Raw genomic sequence first — 19360 nt, 5'->3', positions numbered from 1 at the left:
TTTGTTTGTTGGTTTGCGCGGAAACCCCCCGACACTAAGCAGACATGGATGCCATCAAGAAGAAGATGCAGATGCTCAAGCTGGACAAGGAGAACGCCTTGGACAGAGCTGAGCAGGCCGAGTCGGACAAGAAGGCAGCTGAGGACAGGAGCAAACAGGTCGGCATCCACTGTGGAACCCGCTCTGGCGCTTTTACGCACGGGTGCCAATGCGCCTTAGCCCTGCATGGTTCCTGCATGTGCAGTGTCCTGTCACTGAGGACTAATGTGTATCATTATAGGATCAAATTAACTTGAAAAATTATATTATCTTTTATTTTTTCGTTATTGCACTTCACACTTGGACTGCGTAATTACATTTTACTTTTACTATTTGATTACATATTGTTTAGCTGTAATGTCTCAGGATATGCCCTATTCTAATGGCCTAGAATAAATGTCTTTCTAAATGGTTGATATGCGGTTTATTATGTAGCGCAATCATGTATTATCAAGGTTATTTATAGATACTCTGAGATGGGGCGTACTTGGTGTTGTGATTGAAAATGATAAATGGTGATGATGTCTGTCTTCTACGTTCCTCTGTGTCCCAGCTTGAGGATGACCTGGTAGCACTGCAGAAGAAGCTGAAGGCAACTGAGGATGAGTTGGATAAGTACTCTGAAGCCCTGAAGGATGCCCAGGAGAAACTGGAGCTCGCTGAGAAGAAAGCCACAGATGTGAGTTCGGGCTGACAGCACCGCGGAGTGGTGGGGAAGCCCCAGCTGGGCGACCGCTGCCTAATGGTTTGACCTTGAACCACCCATTGGGTCCCCCCAGGGGACTAAGATTACCGCATCCCATACAGATTTGCGCTAATAATTCATTTAAGCAATAATCAATTTTAAGAGGCCTGGGGATTGTATAGGATGAATATATGGATGGTTAAATTTAGCCCTTGTGCTGCATATGGTAAGGTTACAGCTCACTGGTTTACCAGTGCATTCCACGGCCATTTGGGCGAATCTGAGGGGCCAGTGTAGGGTTTCAGTTTACAAACACATTTCGGCCTGTAGCACCCTTGACAGATCTGTGCGCGTACTGGTTTCAGTTGGCGCTCTGCGGTTACGTCCAACCCCGATGAAATTCCCAGTTCGTTTGCTGGGCTTAACGTGACACCGGTTAGGCCTCACTGGTTACATCACAACCAGCAACAACCACGTCAACAACAACAACAACATCATTAAGATATCATTAGATAAGATAACATAAGATAAACTTTACTGATCGATCGATCGATCGATCGATTGATTGATTGAAAGACTCACGGGTGAAACTATAGAAGAACAAAAGCAGATTCATACCACAGATAAGAAAATAAAATAAAATAAACTAGAATAGCCTACTATAGGCCTACGGTCTTTGAGCATTTGAAGCATAAACAGTTACAGTAAGTAAACAAATAGCACAAGAGTGCCTCGTTGAATCACACTGATTTACGAATAAAAATTGGGGCATAATTAAGTTGCATGAATAAATTAATAAACCAAAAAATGCGCTTAAGGGATGCAGTATGGTGGTGGGTAAAGTGCCCAGTGCCTGCAGGACGCAGTGACATATTGCACTGATAATCTGATAATAATAATAATAATAATAATAATGTCTCCGTTAATTAACTAGAATATTAATTATGTGGACACAATCGTAACCTAGTTACACGGTTGCTGATGACTGCATAAGTGTGTGATGTCTGGCGCTGTGGTTTTTATAGGGTGAGCTCAATTTACCAGCAGGGGATGCACTCAAAACAGGTCATGAATTAGATAGTTGTATAACTGAAAAAAAAAAAAAAAGTATAAAGAAACGACATGAAATTGATTTGAAAGAACAGCTGGCACCAGCACAACTCATATAATTTGTTTTTTATCCATTTGATAAATGTATCTATTTGCCTGTAAAAATCGGGTACTTCCGGGGCTGGTGGCACGTCCCAATCCTCATCAGCGCTTGATTAAAGGCGGTGGGGGCAGGGATCAAACGCGCCGCGTCTCCAAGCGTATGTGTGTGTGTGTGTGTGTCCACGTCTCGGCGTTGGGTCGGCCCGCACACAGCTGAGGGGAAAGCTAGCCTAGCTGAGACCAAACAGAGCGAAAATGGCCGGTGGGAGCTCTCTGGAAGCCGTGAAGAAGAAAATCAAGTCGCTGCAGGAGCAGGCCGATGTGGCGGAGGAACGGGCAGCGCTGCTTCAGCGGGAACTGAACCTGGAGAGGAGTGCGAGGGAAGCAGTAAGCCGCAGCTAATGATTTAAGGCAATTAGTTCGCAGGCTGCCGGCGGCATTAGGCGCAAATCTGGTCAAAAAGCGTGGATGCTAGGCCCGGGCGGCGACGGTGCACGCCCGGATAGAGTCAGGTAGCAGGTGGACACGTCTGAAATAAGCCCACCGCAGGATGCGAGGAGTGAGGGATGGGTAGATGGAGGGACTCCAGCCGGGACATCCCCAATAAACAAACCGCCCTGTAACAAGTGGGCTAACGCTGCGGCAGCACCAGCACAGGATCCTCTGGGATCAAACCCTCTCCGGTGTTGGACTCCCGCAGGCCATTAGCTCGCTAGCTGCTTTTGTTCGCAATGCGAAAGCCTAGCCATGGTTTGTGGCTAATTTGTTTATGGGGCAAGGTAGCTGAATCACTGGGAGACAGGAAACTGCAGGTTTGGCAGGGAAGAGGAAGGGTGGATCAACTAGTCTAGAAATGTATGGAAATGCACTGGTAACCCATGTTAGGTTTAGATCTTGTGTCACAACAAGAGAAACGCCACCCACCCTTCAGCCTGTGTGGGGAAATGCGCATTTTAGAGCCCGCATCCCTCCCTTGGGCTTGCTCCCGACCCAGCCCATGCTCTCACCGGAGGGCCTGGGATGGGTGGGGGGAGGTCGTAGGCCTGCAAAAGCCAGCTGAAACCTTTTGCAGACAAACTTGATTGGATTCAGTGTGATCGCGGTGTTGTGCTCTCCTAGGCTGAGGGAGACGTCGCTTCCCTGAACAGACGTATTCAGCTGGTTGAGGAAGAGTTGGACCGAGCTCAGGAGCGTCTGGCCACAGCTCTGACCAAGCTGGAGGAGGCTGAGAAGGCTGCTGATGAGAGTGAGAGGTGGGCATCTTCCACTCCCATGCTATTCTTGTCGTCCTTGGTATTTTACAGAAAAAGCATAGGTGCACTGTCTCGATATGCATAGAAGCACACATTTTGAGAATTTTTTTTATTTCCCCATCATCTCATTATTAATTTTTTTTACAGTGAAATCTACTCTTGATGAAAAAGAGTAGTGTTGCAGGGTTGGCACAGGATGATTGGATTTTGAAAGTCATACTGAAGAAAATCCAGTGATCACTTCCACTGTACTTAAGTATTGGGTCCACAGTGGTCGTGCTGGCACTGAACGCCTTTAAGACAATTAGGAAATCACATTTTAACGCTGGATTCTGCTAAACTCCAGTATATTAAAAATCACAGATTGCCTATGATACATGCTGTTGAAGTGCAGCTCTAATAACATTCGGCTCAGTGCTGCCACTCGTGGCTGGAAGTTTTATATTGCATTCATTTTGAAAAGGTAGTCCAACAGCAGAAAAAACACTTTTCTTAATGATGCGTAACAGCGGGACTAAATTATTCCTTTTTGTGGTGGTACGATTGTTGATATCCAAATGTCTTCATTATTGATGCAATAAAAACTCGTGACCAACAGTGGAAGTGGCACACCAGTAGCATTTTGAGGTAAACTTAAATTCTGTCTTTTGGTATGACAAGTGGATAATACAGTCACAGTCCTTGCCAAGAGTGTATGATATTCTACATATTGTACATTACATGTGAAATATCCAATATAATTTTTTTTTCTAGATAGTAATTCAACTTAAAGTGGAAGCCGATGTAGTCCTCCTTGTACTACAGATTACCGTCACCATTCTGGGACATGACAAGGAACCCTGACCTTAACTGGAAGCTTTCCAACTTTCCTCTTAACTTCCTTAAGCAACACATTTCCAGAGACAAGCCACTGGTCTCTTGTCAGTCATACACAGGGAATTATCCCCCTCCACACACTGGCCTGCTGTTGTGCTTACCCGCCATACTATTTTCCTTCCCTCAGAGGCATGAAGGTCATTGAGAACAGGGCAATGAAGGACGAGGAGAAGATGGAGCTGCAGGAGATCCAGCTGAAGGAGGCCAAACACATTGCTGAGGAGGCTGACCGCAAATATGAGGAGGCAAGTTTCTCAGCTTTTCACTGCACTCTGAACTTTGAGCTTAGCATTTTCTACATTCTTTCACTGAAATGTAGCAGCTGACATCAATGACCATCTTCTTTCAGACGTATATTATTGATACTAAGTCATAAATTGTCATTAGAATTAGAGTAAATACATCAGGGAATTTAATTCTGTCTGTGTATTGATGTATCAGACTAGCGTGGGACTAAACTTTGCGTGCTGTGACTTCAGGTGGCCCGTAAGCTGGTGATCATTGAGAGTGACTTGGAACGTACAGAGGAACGTGCTGAGCTGTCAGAAAGGTAACGATTTCCTTCCCTTTCCCCTCCATCTGTTCCTCCAAGTCACAACTTTGTCATCCTTTTTGTTTTTCTCACCATTTTCTTTCTGTCTGTGACATCCTCCTGCTTGTTCAACCACACCGTAAATCAATAGCAAATGCTCTGAGCTTGAGGAGGAGCTGAAAACCGTGCAGAACAACCTGAAGTCTCTGGAGGCCCAGGCAGAGAAGGTAAGATGGCTGACTAAGAAGAATCGTGGCAAATGATCCACAGTGTAAACCCCTTGAAATCTGTTTGAAACTGTTTTGTATCAACATTGTGTTGATGTTCGCCTTACGCTGCCCTTGTGTTACCACAGTACTCACAGAAGGAGGACAAGTATGAGGAGGAGATCAAGGTTCTCACAGACAAGCTGAAGGAGGTGAGTTAACTGGAACTGTCAAAAATGACCAGTGGGTCATTATTTAATATATAGTTTATCCATCCATTTTTTTTCATAGGTATTTTGATGAGCTTTTTTAAAACTGTGGTGATTGGATGTTGACTCATCAGTTGTTTGAATTGAGTATGTTGACTATATAATTATTAGAAGTTATACTTTTTTTCTTTTTACAGAAAGTAAAGATTAAGCGCTTTAACTGTCCTGTGAGGCTACGGCTATTAATGTAAACCTCAAAATGGGAATTGCTAATGTTTGACTGTATTCCTCTGCTCAGGCTGAGACCCGTGCTGAGTTTGCTGAGAGATCAGTTGCCAAGCTTGAGAAGACCATTGATGACCTTGAGGGTATGAATCTTGTCCACTTGATCTTTAGGCACTTGCAGAGTTTATTTTCATATATTTCACAAAATGTAATGTTGGGTGTGTGTTACACTCAACCGGTCAGCATAAAAATCACCTTCTGTAGAGTCTTCTTATATAGTAAAATAAACACCAGTTTTTCTCAAATTTCTCAAAGGGACACTCATAAGAGAGAAAAAAGTTGTTCCTCTTTTTCATACACATTAACATTGGTGGATTGTGCGATTATTTATCTGGTCAGCAGGTTGTTAAATAGTCCTCAGGCTAAATATCTGCACTGTCAGTTGTCTACCATGATCCACAGAGGCCGGCGTGGTGATATTCATGTTGGCAACAGCATTTCTCACCGCCGTGCTGTTCGGCATTCTGCTGTAGTGCCTGTTCAGGGCCAGCTAGTCGCGAGCAGTCTTCACAGGGTCATGGAACATGTGAGGCAGTTTCTCGGTGACTCCTCAAGAATCTTACACATCAGCAGCTGTTCCATACAGCCTTCTTATTTCTGTCCTGCTTTTTTTTTCCTCTTCTTCTTCCAGTTTCTCTATTTATTTGTGTTTTCCTTTTGACTTCTGTTCTCTGACTACGTTGTTGTTATTCTTTTGTCTTCTTATTTTATTACAAATCCTTCACTGCCACTTCATAATAATCCACCACACAATAGATGAGCTGTATGCCCAGAAGCTGAAGTACAAGGCCATCAGCGAGGAGCTGGACCACGCCCTCAACGACATGACTTCCATGTAATGCACTACATGCTTGTTTTTGCTCTGTGCCTTAGATGTCACCACCCCTAACAACTCTTACCAACATACAATAGCTCCCTCTTGTGGCATGATTGAGTGCAGTGATTTTTACTCTACTAAATTATAGATGGGATGGGGTTTTTTTTTTTTTTTTTTTTTTCCCCCTAAATCTTCCTTCACTTCTTGTTTACCATTGTTTTGTGTGTGTGAACTAAAGGTGTATTTATGGTTAAGTTCTTAGGCTAGATTTCACCTCTTCCCGTATAGTTTCCTGCAACGTAGCCATTGTTCTTGATTAGTTTCACTCATTTTCTTTAGCTTTTCGAGCTTAGTTCTGCATCCCTTTTCCTGCCTTGGTTCTGCATGTCATTCATCTTCCATTCCTCCTTTTTATTTCTCCCTCCAACACTTTTGTTCTTCTCCTTTTTTTTTTTTCACAGCTAAATTTTTACACCCTTCACTCCAGAAGCTGGTTGAGCGTCGTCATCTCACTCCTGTGCAGCGCTGCCCAACTTTCTGTCTCCTTTGTCTCTGTATTTCTTTACTGCCCCGCCACTACTCTACAGTGGGCCGTCGCTGCCATCATCCATTTGTCCATCTCTCATGCAGACCTTTGAGCAGTATTGCTTTCTGTAAAATAAACACTAACATCTATGACAGCCCTTCCCCTTTTCTCCTGCGATGTTTCTTCATTTCCATTTGTCCCATCTTTTTCTTTTTTGATTTTTGTCTTCTATGTGTTTAATTTATTTTGTCGAGTAGCTTTTGAATAAACTCTGAAGCTCCTCTCCTATTCACTGTTCCCTTTTCTCTTTGAGAGGACTGTTATTTGGTAAAATGGCAGTGTTGCGGTGTTAACTAATTCTACAAACTAATGTTCACATGAAATCCAATGGTGTTTCCTGTTTTCCTCTGACTTAGAAGACTACGGCAAAGCAACCAGTAGTCATGGCAGGTTACCTGCTTTGATAGTAAATTTATTCAGTCATTTGTACTAGTGCTTCTGAGGAAGATCAGCTGCGTCACTAGGGATTTGACTTTAATGAGTCAGGCATCTTCAAGAATGGTCTTCATGTTCTAGCGCCTCCTTTTTAAAGTTGTAAAATCCTTAAGATATCAGTCCTTGTGGATTTGGTGACATCTGGGGTTAACATAGCAACAGCAAGTACAGTTTAACACTACAGCAAACACTCCTTGAGTAGCTACTTTGCAGTGCAGTCAAACTGTCATTGTGGGAATACGTAGGTAGGGAATTTGTTTCCGGTATGATGAGCTTAGTTTGAATCCCTGCACCAAAAGTAATTGAAACTGAATGTCTGAATGTGGGATATTCACTGGTCACCAACTTGTAGGCTTTTTCCAGGCTGTGCTCAGTGTCTCTGGGTGAAAAGAAATCAAATGTGTCAGTGAAAGCTACAGAAAACACAATTTTAAAAAGCAGTAATGACAGTAATGACGATTTAACCAGTACAGCAGCTTAGTAACAGCTTGTGAGACCATATTGGAAATACGAATAACAGAATGAGCTATTGATTTAGTTTGATATGTTCGTGAGGTCGGCAGTTCAACAGCTTGAATGCAAAATGACACTTGTTTTGTGCTGAGCTTCAAAACAGCATTAACTCTGTCATCTGTACTAACCTGCCTTCTGTCTCTTTCCCTTTTCTCTTACCTGCTTTCTGACTGTCAAGACCATCTATACAAGCAGCTTGAAAAAAACCGTCTCCTGACCAATGAACTGAGAGTAGCCTTAAACGAGGCGTAACTGGAACTCGTATGCTTTAATTTTTTTTTAACTCAAATGTCCAGGCGTATTGTCTGCTCTTGTTATATAACAAGAGCGTAGACAATTGTGTCTGCGACACACAACCTAAACCAAGCAATGCTTTCAACAAATAGGAATACAAATGGAAGATGTTCACATTATGCATGCTCAAACAACAGTTTCAGAGGTCAGACCGACCTCAGGTTATGAACAGTTAAGGAATGGATTTGGTTTTCTCAGTCATCGTCAGGGCTGTAGCACGCGATTCCATGTATGGTGCTGCTGTTTGTGGGGTGAAGGCTGGTGATGATTCATTAGGCCCACAGCTGGGGAAAGGCTTAAAATGCTGCAAGGGGCCTAGAAATCCTTCTGCATCCCTGAATCCACCTCCAAGGACAAGTAGAGTTTTCAACAGAAATAAAGTATCAACTGAAAATCATAAGATGGAGTGCGCTAATCTGTACTGAGAACCAAACGACCCATTATTTTGGTTCTGTGGCAAATTTTACTTGCTCTGTTTTTGTTGCTATTGGAGTGATTTTTTTTTTTATCGGTACAGTAGCATTTAATCAGGACACTCATGTCAGTGTTTTGACCAGGTTTTGCGTCAGTAACACATTTGATTATGGTGATGTTGCTCTGAACCCTGTGATGCTCTAGAGCATATCTGAGTAAGCTTGACAGACAGTCGCGGATCTCGCGTACGAACCCTGGCAGAGCCTTTGATCCATAACATTTGAACGAGCACGAACACTTTAAACGACCAAGCCTCCTGGATTCACTTTAGTCTAAATAGTAACGCAGGTGACGGGTTACAGATGAAAATTTGCCTTTTGACTAACTCTGGCATATTTTCAAAATCTAAATATGCATTGTCCCTGATTTAATAAATGAATAAACTAAACTCAACTAAGGTGCAGGGAGCATAATTTGGTGTTTGGCAGCAAGGATAGTGTGCTGAGCGTTGGTGCATGTAGAGAGAATTTTCACCATATGTTTCTATGTGCCGGCTAGTTGTTAGAGGTAAGTTGTAGTCACACATGGCCGGAACTTGTTCCTATTAGATGCCAAAGCTGCCAGCCTGAACCACTGCAAGGCTAAGTAACAGTAACTGTACTACTAAAGCTTTGAGTAAAAATAAAGGGGGAAGAGTTTTCCATGGGGTTATACTTTTTTTTTGATTGACCTGAAACTGTGTGGATGGGTTGTTTGAACTTGATACTATAGGTCATAAGCACCATTTTAAATCCATTGCCAAACCAGCCTCGAGGAAAAAAAAAAAAACTTTGGGCCATTCTTAAGTCCTAAACACAGCCCATGCAGTCGTGACTACACCCCTGTCTATAGCTTGAGTGCAATATTTATAATGTGCTTTTAAAGATTATACATCAGAATAGGAGCTGAGTTAGTGGAATTGGCAGAGTATCAGAATTGAGGATATGGATTTGCTTAGTGAATGCTAACTTCTGTTACTGCGGGGGGAAAAAAATTACAGACCCGGAATTTCTCACACAGATAAGGTTTGCAACAATATCCAGCCAATGTCTAACACTGTTTATTAACCTGGACTAGAGCTTTATCTGTTTATATTCTGCGGATCTTTGCGCTGTTGGTTTTTATTATTTATTTATTTATTTATTTTTTAACTGATGCAATGCTGTATTAACAGATAAACTCACACGTGCTAAAGAAGAGGGCCTGAGCGTAAAACAGATGCTGGATCAGACTCTAATGGAGATGGTTAACATTTGACCCAGCTCTGTTCCTCTCCCCACATTGCCTCATCTCTGCTCTGAATATGGCTGGCTCCCATATATGGCTGCTACAGATAATGTGGGGAGTTGTGTTTATGTCTCCTGTGACTTTGTCATCCTGAAGAAACAAGCTCTACACAAGGTAGCACAAACAGCTTTGGTGAGCTACAGTCAAACTACACTTTCTGTTACACACTGTAATCAAATGTCAGTTAAAATTCACTGTATATCTTTAATAGGTTTATATGTATGTTTGGAGAATTTGCACTTTGGGAAAAATACTGCACATAACCATCATGAACAAAGCCATAAGTTAAGCCAAGTTTACATGAAAGGGACTTTTATTCTGTGTACTTTTGTAGAGTTGCTTGTGTCTTTGTTTCTTCTGTGTTGTAAACATTTATTCAGTGTCAGTGATGTTGTACACTCCCAGTTAAGCAAGGAAGGCGTTCTTGGCACAGTTGCTTGAATGTACTGTTTGGTTCCAGCTAAGTGAAAGAAATTTCTGTGCACTGTACTCACTTTTCTGCTCATTTTGAGGAACGGATGTTGTATTTTTTTGTGTTATTCTTTGTCTCTCCCATTTTATCTTGGAAATGTAAAGATCATGAATAAACGGTTGATGTTATTTGAAGTTTGAAGTCTGGCATTATTATGGCAAATATTTCTTCAGCATTTTTCGTTACTATGAAGAAGAAATAGGGGAAAAATGTTATGTATTAAATGAGAAACTCTTACTTGTCATTACTGTACGGTCTACATATGAAATTCTCTATACTGTCACTTCATTTAAACAATGCAAAATACTGCACTAAACTTTTACATTTGGATTGCAACTGGGCTTTTAAATGGAACGGATAACACAATGTAGTATTGTGAGCTATAACCTATAACTATAACCTTGTAGTTCATCACCAGTGCAGTGAAATGTGACTATTATGCCAGCCCAAACCTCTGAAAGTATTATTAGGCAGTAGTTTCTAGCCTTAAAATGAAGGTGTCAACTTTATGACAAGTTATGGTCTCAGTGAGGACATGAGCTGTGAGCAGTTAAGCCAAGAGTGACTTTGCTCTGGAATTATTTAGAGCTAGAGAGGTGGGGGAAAAAAAGCAAAAATTAGGGAAACATGACTAGAAAGAAACATAATGGTGTGTAACATATATACTTTTTTTTTTTTTTTTTTTTAAATATATATATCTACCAGTCACAAGACACATTCTTTAAAAACTGCTCCTTATCAAGTTTAAGGGAGAAATTGTAAAAGTTGCCGCAGCACCTCCTGGCCGCACGGGGCGGTGTGTCACCTCCGGTCACCTCGGCCACCTCGGCAGCGGTTGAGAAGTAGAGGTGAAAGTTCGTAGCTGGGCAACCGTGCTGGAAATCCCACGACTTGAGAGAGAACTATGGGTGAAAATCAAGATTTTACCGTTTCTTTTCAAGACAGCAAGGCCGCATACGTGCTTAGCAATGTTGCGGAGGTGGTTGAACGAATTCTGACATTCGTACCTACCAAATCGCTCCTCCGGATTGCAAGGTAACGGGAAATCTGTATATGCTAAACAGTGAATTTAGCTAACGTTTATGGCTGTCGAATGGAAGTGAAAGTACTTTTTGGACAGATGCGGAACAACTATGAGGTTAATAAGTCACTGAACCTGTTGTGTAATTGTTTTTAGGTTCTCGGTTCTGTTTTGAACTGAGTAACTGTCGTGCCGGGTTTCTGCTTGGCTAGCAGGTGAAGCTGAGTGTTTTTGTGTTTCTCCTCAGTGTGTGCAGGCTGTGGAGAAACTGTGCCCGCAGAGTGCTGAGGACTCAGCAGCAGCTGACTTGGGTTTCAGCCTGTGGACCGTCCAACACAGAGGTCCATGCCCTCTGCAGCATCCTGGCTGAGGAGGTGGAGGTAAATACCTACACTCACATCCACTGAATGCTAAAGCAAGGCTATTTTGGACAGTAAACGGTAGAGAAAACATCCTGAAGGGGGACCGTGTTTGGCAAATACAACAATATGCCAAAATATGGTGAAGACTCTCTTGCTAGTATTTGCTGGGTGAACTGCCTAACATGATTGAGTCACTGTTTCTTGTATACTCCTTGGGTGAAGAAAACCTAAAAATGTTTTCAGGAACTGAAAAAGAAAAGTTTAAGCTTGAGCAGCATGTATTTTTGAGTGTATCTAATCTTGACATGTTTTGAATCATGAGCCATTCAGTTACAGTAACGTTAATTTAGCCTTTGTCAATAAATTTGATTAACACGATCTGGTATATTGTGGGGGCTATGTTTTATATACATGTTCAGAAATCAGTTGCGACTGTTTTAACAGAAGTTCTTTGAATCTGCTTATTTACAGAAAGTATTTCTCCTGCCTAAAACAGTTCTGGCAATGGTGGACTGTGAGGCCTTCACTGGACAAGCTTATAGCTACAGACAGAGTAAAGGTTGGTAATGAATAATGCAATACAGTGCTTCAGTACTTCATTCTATTGTTTTCATTAAACAGAGCATGTCCGATTAGAACACATCTGTATCATACGTTATTGTTTGAGTTTTGTTGGTAAGTGATGTAACACAACCCTTCAGAAAAAGTGACAATTCAAGGTTTTTTTCAAACTCATTGCTTAGTAGTTTAAAATGTCAAAATAACTGAAACAGAGGCAGCCTTTGGCATCCATATCAATAAACATATTTGTTTGAATTATTTGGTTGAAAAATAGAAATGTAAACATTTATAAATTAAGGCCTAGGTTACCTTTTTTTCAGAGCAAAATTTTCAGTGCCCTGTGGTTTCCTGTCGCATTTCCAACAAATCCTAATTTAGATATATCCACATGAACAGCATCACATATGTGTACTACAAGGTTTTTAATTTGCCTTGAAAATAATTTGGAAAGAATAGAGAGCCTTGTAATATGTATACTTTACACATGTTTTACAGAGGCCAGAAAACTCACACAAAGATGGAATGAAGAAAGAGGAAAGCTTTAAAACAACCTCATCATCTTGCATAGCTTAATATCCAGTGTGATTTAGACAGACCGGAATCAAAAATTTATAATTTTATTGGACAGCACAAAAACCTCAGTCCTAAAAGCAATTTACATAAATATTTTATGTATATTTAAGTCAATTTTGACATATATTCAGTGAAAGGATCCTTTTCAAGACATACTTTTCATAATTGTAGTATTGGTCTTTAACAATGCTAAACCAGAGGAATGACATCCTGTTGTTTCCAAGCAAGGGATGTTCTCTAAGAATCATTCATGCTACCAAAATGTGTTTTACACTCTGACTTGTAGTTGTTACTTTAAAAAGATATTACTGAAATACAACACAAGTTGGATTTGTTGTTAAGGGTACTACCTTTCAACTGCAAGACCTTGATGGGTTAGACTACCTGCTGTACTATTAGCAGCGCAACAGTAGCAGCTTCAGGGCTCTGTCTGTGTCTACACAGGATGCATTCAGGCAAAGTAGTGAGTGCGGGTCACCCAGGTGTAGTTACGCATGTGACTGTTTTTACACATGTAAATTGGAAGAATATAGACTTGAAGCACAAAAATAAAATTTGGGTGACGTTTACACATTATCATTCACATGGCCTTGAAAAACTAATCAGTAACCAATTAAAAAGGCCTGCATAGCTGCAGGAACCTTAATCACTGAACACTGAATCAGTGAACACTGCTGCAGAGTTGGGTCATATTTTGATGTTGGCCAGTTAGAGGTAGGTTTTAGCCCAGTGTAGACATCTGGTCCCTGTTGGTGAATTTCAACTTGTGACCAATGTTCCTTTTTCGTTGTCACTGCAATTTCAGTGGTATATCTTGTCTTGTTCTTGACATATTAAATAATTCTGTCATTTTTGTTTTGACTGAGCATCTAGCACAAGTGACCCTTTTTTTTTTTTTTTTTTTTTTTGTTATATCAGGACTTTCAAAGAGTATTATGGTACTTGAATCATGGCCACTCATTTAAATATGAGGCGGGATGTGTTGAAGTTTTTATTCAACATTTGTTTGTAGTCAGTTTAACTAATTGAGTGGGTGTTTGAGTGGGAGATAATTGGTAAAAGTGTGAAGTATAATCAGAGGTGCTACGGGTACCTGCAGTTTAATATACATTGCACACAGACTGGCTTCTTTATCAACTTGAAATATTGGTTTCATATAGATGTTAATGAAATGTTTAAACTTACTATGTAGACATTTAGTGGAAACTTCTACCCAAAATGTTTTGCAACAGTAAGAAAAATAGATTTACAGTCTCATTGCCAATACCAAGATACTTGCTCGGTGTTAATTTCTCTGAATCTAAAATTGCTGCCAGACATCTAATTTGTAAAGGTTTATGTTTAGTTTATGATTGAAATGATAGGTATATAAAACAGCGATCTTTGTCATTAACATGTTTTTGTTTTCTCAACTACTCTGAAGCAAAAAAGAGTCGCCATAGTCCAGACACAGTTGAAGAACTGAACCTGCTCTTCCCCAAAGGCTGTGACATCATGGGCATTGCCACACCAGGCATAGTCTGTAAGTGTTCCTCTCTTCTGTCCCTCTCATAGTTCCTTATTCATAGGTAATAAAATAAAATTCCCTCCTCACCCCAAATAAAACCACATACAGGGAATCATTTAATTGAATATCAACATAAAAATCTTTCTTGAATGAGATTCAAAGCTATGATGGTACAAGTATGTAGCCTTATCATGTTCAACTACTAAGATACTCTAGAGAAAATGAAAGCTAACCAGTTGTCTTCAGCTTACCTAGGAGGAATAGTTCCCCTTCAGCAGCGAGGACTATGCATTAATCCCCACTGCTTCTGCCTTGTTGGAAACCACCACTGGTGGCTGGCACCTCCCTGCCTCTCCCTCTGATAGATTGCCTAGTCTGCCCGGTGCTGTGGGCCCCATTTGTCGATATAATCACAACCCTCCGGAGAAGCGACTCTCCATCAGCCATGTTCTCGTTCCTCAAGATGATGGCTTTTCAGGTTCCCATCATCTATCAGGTTTAACGGCAGCCCCGGCTGTTTGTGATAACACTCATTTTGTGATATTGAAGCGGAGGGTCAACAAAGGGTCACCTTGCACGTCTAATTCAATTGAATTAAATCTTTGATTGGATAAAGTTGAAGCTATAGATTTCTTGTAATAGGTTTGCCAAATAGCCTAGAGTACTTCTAATCATTTATATATGTTGTTAGTGGGGCCGCACAGTATTAGAAAGATGAATTATGATACACCTAGACATAGCATTTCTGCATAATCCACTATTAATTCCGTAACCAGTAAAACAGTGGAGGATGTGGATAAATGACACACTATTGTGTAGTATTTGCTCATTTCAAATACAGTGCAGTGTTTTCCCTAGAAAAGCGCACATTTTCCCCTAGATAATGTGTGCTTGCAAAGCGCACTCTGCGAGGAGGTTTTTGCCTATCTGCTGGAACCAGAATGGCTCTTGAGGCCCAAGTACCTACAGCACATTTGTGCACAGGAATGAGCAGGGGAAATGTCTGGTTTATGTGTGACTACTGGGTGACTGTTTACTTCCAGTGGGTGTCATTCATTCTTCCACTTATTCATTCTTAATTGTCCTTTTTTCCCAGAATCAACATGCATCACCACACTGTTGTATTATCCAACAGTGTTAATTTACTTAAATTTAATGACCTTTTCAATGATAAAATACCTTACATTTACGACGTTCTTTAAGGGAATCCTATCCGAATAATATGCACGTTAATATCTCTGTGAGGGAATCTGTCAGGTGACTTTGAGATTGACAGCTTTTGCATGTCACATTGGCCCTCTTGCATAGTAATGCCCACATCCAGGAAGAAGAAAAAAATTGGTGCATGTGGAGTACCTACTATCTTTGTATCGAGGTGGATCTTCTAAATGTTGCTTATTTCACAGATATGTGTTTCCTTGCGTATTCCTATCAAATGGTTGCGTTTTCTGTAGTGAAGTGGCAGGACTGTTTTCCCCTCGACGAATGATAACCCTGAATCCATGATCAGCATTGCTTGCTTCATTGTTGACATCTCCCCGGTGCTTGTTGTTATAATCATTGTGCTGTCCTTATCAGGTAAGCGCAAAGTTTCTTGTTTATATGCTTTACTCACAGGTGTGTGAATTGACCTGGATATGAAGTGTCCGTAGCGCAAAATAATATAATGTTAGTTTCTAAAGAGATATGATGGAGCCCCCTCCTCCTCTCTCCTCTTCTCTCCTCTCCTTAAAAAAACAAAAAAATATTTCAGCAGCGGCATAACCCGTAATAGTGTGTTAGTGGTGAATGAGTCTGTCAGTCTTATGATCCTGTATATTTATGATATAAAACCTGATGTTTTGTAATTTGCTTGGTAGCTCACCCATCTGATAAACTGTCTGAGTTTGTATGAGAGATTAGTGAAAGATTAGTGAAATCATACAGTAGCGTGTGTGTTGATTTTCCTGATGTTTATGTAACTTGCTAGTCCTTGCTGAGGCTTTGGTTTGTGATGTTATACCTTTTATTGTACCTCTTTGCTAAACTTTTTGTGTAGTAAGCATATGCAACTATGGGTGTTATTACAGATGCTATCTCTGTTTTTCTCTACAATCTTTTACAACTAATACTGCAATGACAAGCGTTTGGATTAAGGTTCTTTAAAGTTATCGGTGTAAAAATAGAATAAACACTGGCCAAGTCCCTATGAGAGTCTTTTTGGTCATATGTCAACATGGTGAGTAGTCTTTATGGTGCCTCATTGTCTCTGTGCAGTGACTCCCAGTGGCTCCTGCTCCAGCCCTCCTCAGGAGTACCAAGAAGGGGAGGCAGGCTTTGCAATCATGTTGCCTAGCATGGAAGGTGTCCACATCAAGCCCTTTCACTTTTGCAAGAAGTCCATCTCCCCAACTGCACTGAAAGAAGCAGGTGAGTGTAGGGAATTATTCAGTCATCTAAACTGATAAATGCAAAGCTTCTAAAGTCTTTCAGAACTTGTTTTTGTATCTGTCCTGTGTTTGTTCTACTTTCTCTCCAGGACTAGTTGACAACCCAGAGCTTCGTGTGGTACTGATGTTTGTCTATGAGGCATATAAATCTGGAGGGGCACGCTTCCTCAACCAGCTGCTGGAGCCACTGGCCAAGAGTAAAGCTCTCATCGCTGGAGGACTGGTAGAAAGTGTCTTCTCTCCCCCCAGACACTGGTGAGTTATTGTTCTACACAAATATCAAGACCCTTTCTGGGCAAACGTAAGACGAAAAATGATTTAATACAAAAACGTAACAAGTGCAAGTGGAACTCTGGTCATCCACGCCCACGGGGAATACAACCTCACCTCATTTTGAAGTTTGGTATCTGTATTTCTCTGTCACTTATGCCCTTTGTCTGTCTGCAAGTAGGTCCTGATTGAATTTGATAAACAATGGCAGTGTTGGTGCTAAATTATCAGCCGCGTTTTGACTGTTCGCACTTTCCCTCTCCTCTCATCTCTCACTCTGTAGCTGTAACCAGGGTGCATATGGCGTGGTGGGCCTGGCCCTGAGTGGCCCTAAGGTACAGGGGGCATCTGTGCTATTGGACCAAGACATTAGCAGTCCAAAGGCGGCTGAAGCCACAATCCGGCGGTTAAAGGCTGCCAAAATTCCTGAGAGGAACACCCTAGGGTTCATGTTTGCCTGCGTGGGGAGAGGCCAGAACTACTACAACAACCAGACCAATGTAGAGGCCAATGCCTTTCGCAAGGTGTTCCCCAACACCCCGCTCTTTGGCCTGTTCGGCAACGGTGAGATTGGCTGCGACCGAATCATCAAAGACGACTACACGCTGTGTGACACTGACACAAACAGTCTGCAGCATGAGTACACTACAGTCATGACCCTGGTCCATCTAGGCTGACTGACTGACTGACCTGCAGTAACAATGGACAAACAGGATAAAAGATGACTGATCACGCTCCTGTTTGCTACAGCAGTTGGGAACAACAAACATTCTGTACAATATGTAACTCACATTACGACTCAGAATATCGCTGTCACTACTTCCGCTTATAAAGCAGGAAAATGTCCCTTTGGTCATCAATACTTTGGCATCATTTGGGAAATTACGTCCCTTGGAGACTGTGTGTGAACACAGCTTCATACTAAAATTACTAGTGAGTTTCCAAAATAGGACCCTAAGAGGACAAACTGATCATCTCTGTTAACATTCAGCTGAGATATAGCACTCGTGTAATATATATGTGTATATATTTTTCCCAAATTTCGCACACATTGATGGCATATCCTTCTAACCCTCTGACATGAACCTCATGGTTTGTTTGCTTTGCAGGTAAGTAGATTATACACACTTGTGTATCCCAAGCTATCGTTACAGTTGTTGATTCAGCAAAGGCACTTTTTTATTCATGTAAGTAAGAGGAGTGTGGTCTTTCATCCACAAAATCAAGGTCATTTTGATTTAAATGCTCTTCCTCCTCCTTAAGGTTTTACACTTAAGATTTTTACACTTTTGTCTTACCAATGGAAAAATGAAACCGTGTTAGCCTACAAATGAATACTCTTACACAAGGTATCTATATACTGTGGTTCAGTTGGGCACGGCGAGTTCAGTCAGAATCTTACAGTGCCACTTTTTTTGTCCACATGTCAGGTCATATCTCCTACTACCTACTTCCAACTGTTAATGGTGGGGCTTATTGGTCACTTCGTCTCTTCAGCTTCTGCAGCTTAAAAGAAAAAATTCAACAAGGCAGGAAGGCTGCCCTGCTGATTGTTTAAGTGACACTGACTGGCAGAAACTCTCAATTTCACCTTGATTTAGTTTCAGCTCTTCTACAATTTCCTAATTCAGGAGACAGTTGTGGGTGGTTGGAAATCGAAGAAATGTGAATTCCTATTTGGGGTCACTGGATATTAAAGAATGAGTATCTGGTATTCTTTGCTAAAGTCATAAATAGTTGAGGTTCTTTTGAAATCTTGATAGTATAGTTTGAGACTAACTACCTAGTTGCCCATTTGAAGAAGCTGTCGAAATTTTACAGATGCCTTTACACAATAGAATACTGCTCTCTGTAAATCCATCGAATGCTAGGCATTTCATGTCTAGATTTCTTTCTGGATGTTCCTGTCATTGATTGATGTCTTGCTTTTCCTCACTAAGAAGAAAATCTTGATGACACTATGGTGCAATTTCCAAGTTTGTTTATTTTTTTTGGTCGGATAGTTGCTGTTATTGTTGAAAATAGCTGATGATAGCTGAAGTTTACCTTTTCTGTAAAAGCTGCAACAATGATTGTTGCAAGAATGGATGTTTTCAAGAAAGTTCAGATATTTTACTTTTAAAAAAAGGAATTAGAAGTCAACAACCAAGAGTATCTTCCTTCTTTGTATCATAATGTGTACATCTGCTCTTATAGTTTTCGAAGAGGAAATTAAAATGTATTTTAAGTTAGTTAACTAAATTGTTATGGTGTTGATGCACTTTTCTACATGTGCCAAATCATATCTGTTCTGCTCATTTTCCTTTAATAAATTGCAAACATTCAGTACGTGGACGTGTGCTTGTTTCCCCTTTTATTTCTTTAACCCCACTGTTGAAACCACCACAGCAGCATCTTTGAACCCAGGCAGTCCCAGAGTCCACTGGGCGTTACGCATCCCCTCTCGGTTGTAACTACAGGCCTACTACAGTCCATTCGGATCACAACTTTTCCTTATTTGCGCACACCCCGAAATCTGAGCCTCAGCCTATAACATCTCCAGC

The 19360-nt window shown here is 41.1% G+C and overlaps 2 protein-coding genes across 3 annotated transcripts; both read left to right on the top strand.

The window, feature by feature from the left end:
• The first annotated feature begins 29 nt into the window (after window positions 1–29).
• Window positions 30–10228, top strand: LOC120791126 (tropomyosin alpha-1 chain-like). 2 transcript variants are annotated; one of them, XM_040129319.1, is made up of 9 exons: window positions 30–158; window positions 593–718; window positions 2996–3129; window positions 4133–4250; window positions 4485–4555; window positions 4689–4764; window positions 4893–4955; window positions 5251–5320; window positions 9510–10228. In XM_040129319.1, the coding sequence occupies exons 1-9, from the start codon at window positions 45–47 to the stop codon at window positions 9590–9592; spliced, it is 855 nt and encodes a 284-aa protein (XP_039985253.1). In that variant the 5' UTR covers window positions 30–44; the 3' UTR covers window positions 9593–10228. The 2 variants fall into 2 exon arrangements, with proteins under 2 accessions (XP_039985253.1, XP_039985244.1); XM_040129310.1 differs by lacking the exons at window positions 30–158; window positions 593–718 and adding an exon at window positions 1973–2263.
• Window positions 10229–10998: 770 nt separating this feature from the next.
• On the top strand, window positions 10999–19138 carry fbxo22 (F-box protein 22). The gene is made up of 7 exons (XM_040136948.1): window positions 10999–11129; window positions 11363–11495; window positions 11949–12036; window positions 14035–14133; window positions 16375–16527; window positions 16637–16802; window positions 17101–19138. The coding sequence occupies exons 1-7, from the start codon at window positions 10999–11001 to the stop codon at window positions 17492–17494; spliced, it is 1164 nt and encodes a 387-aa protein (XP_039992882.1). The 3' UTR covers window positions 17495–19138.
• Window positions 19139–19360: the final 222 nt, after the last annotated feature.

The sequence above is a fragment of the Xiphias gladius genome, chromosome 1, assembly GCF_016859285.1.
Source record: "Xiphias gladius isolate SHS-SW01 ecotype Sanya breed wild chromosome 1, ASM1685928v1, whole genome shotgun sequence".
NCBI lineage: Eukaryota > Metazoa > Chordata > Actinopteri > Istiophoriformes > Xiphiidae > Xiphias > Xiphias gladius.
This window is presented reverse-complemented; position numbering and strand designations above follow the sequence as displayed.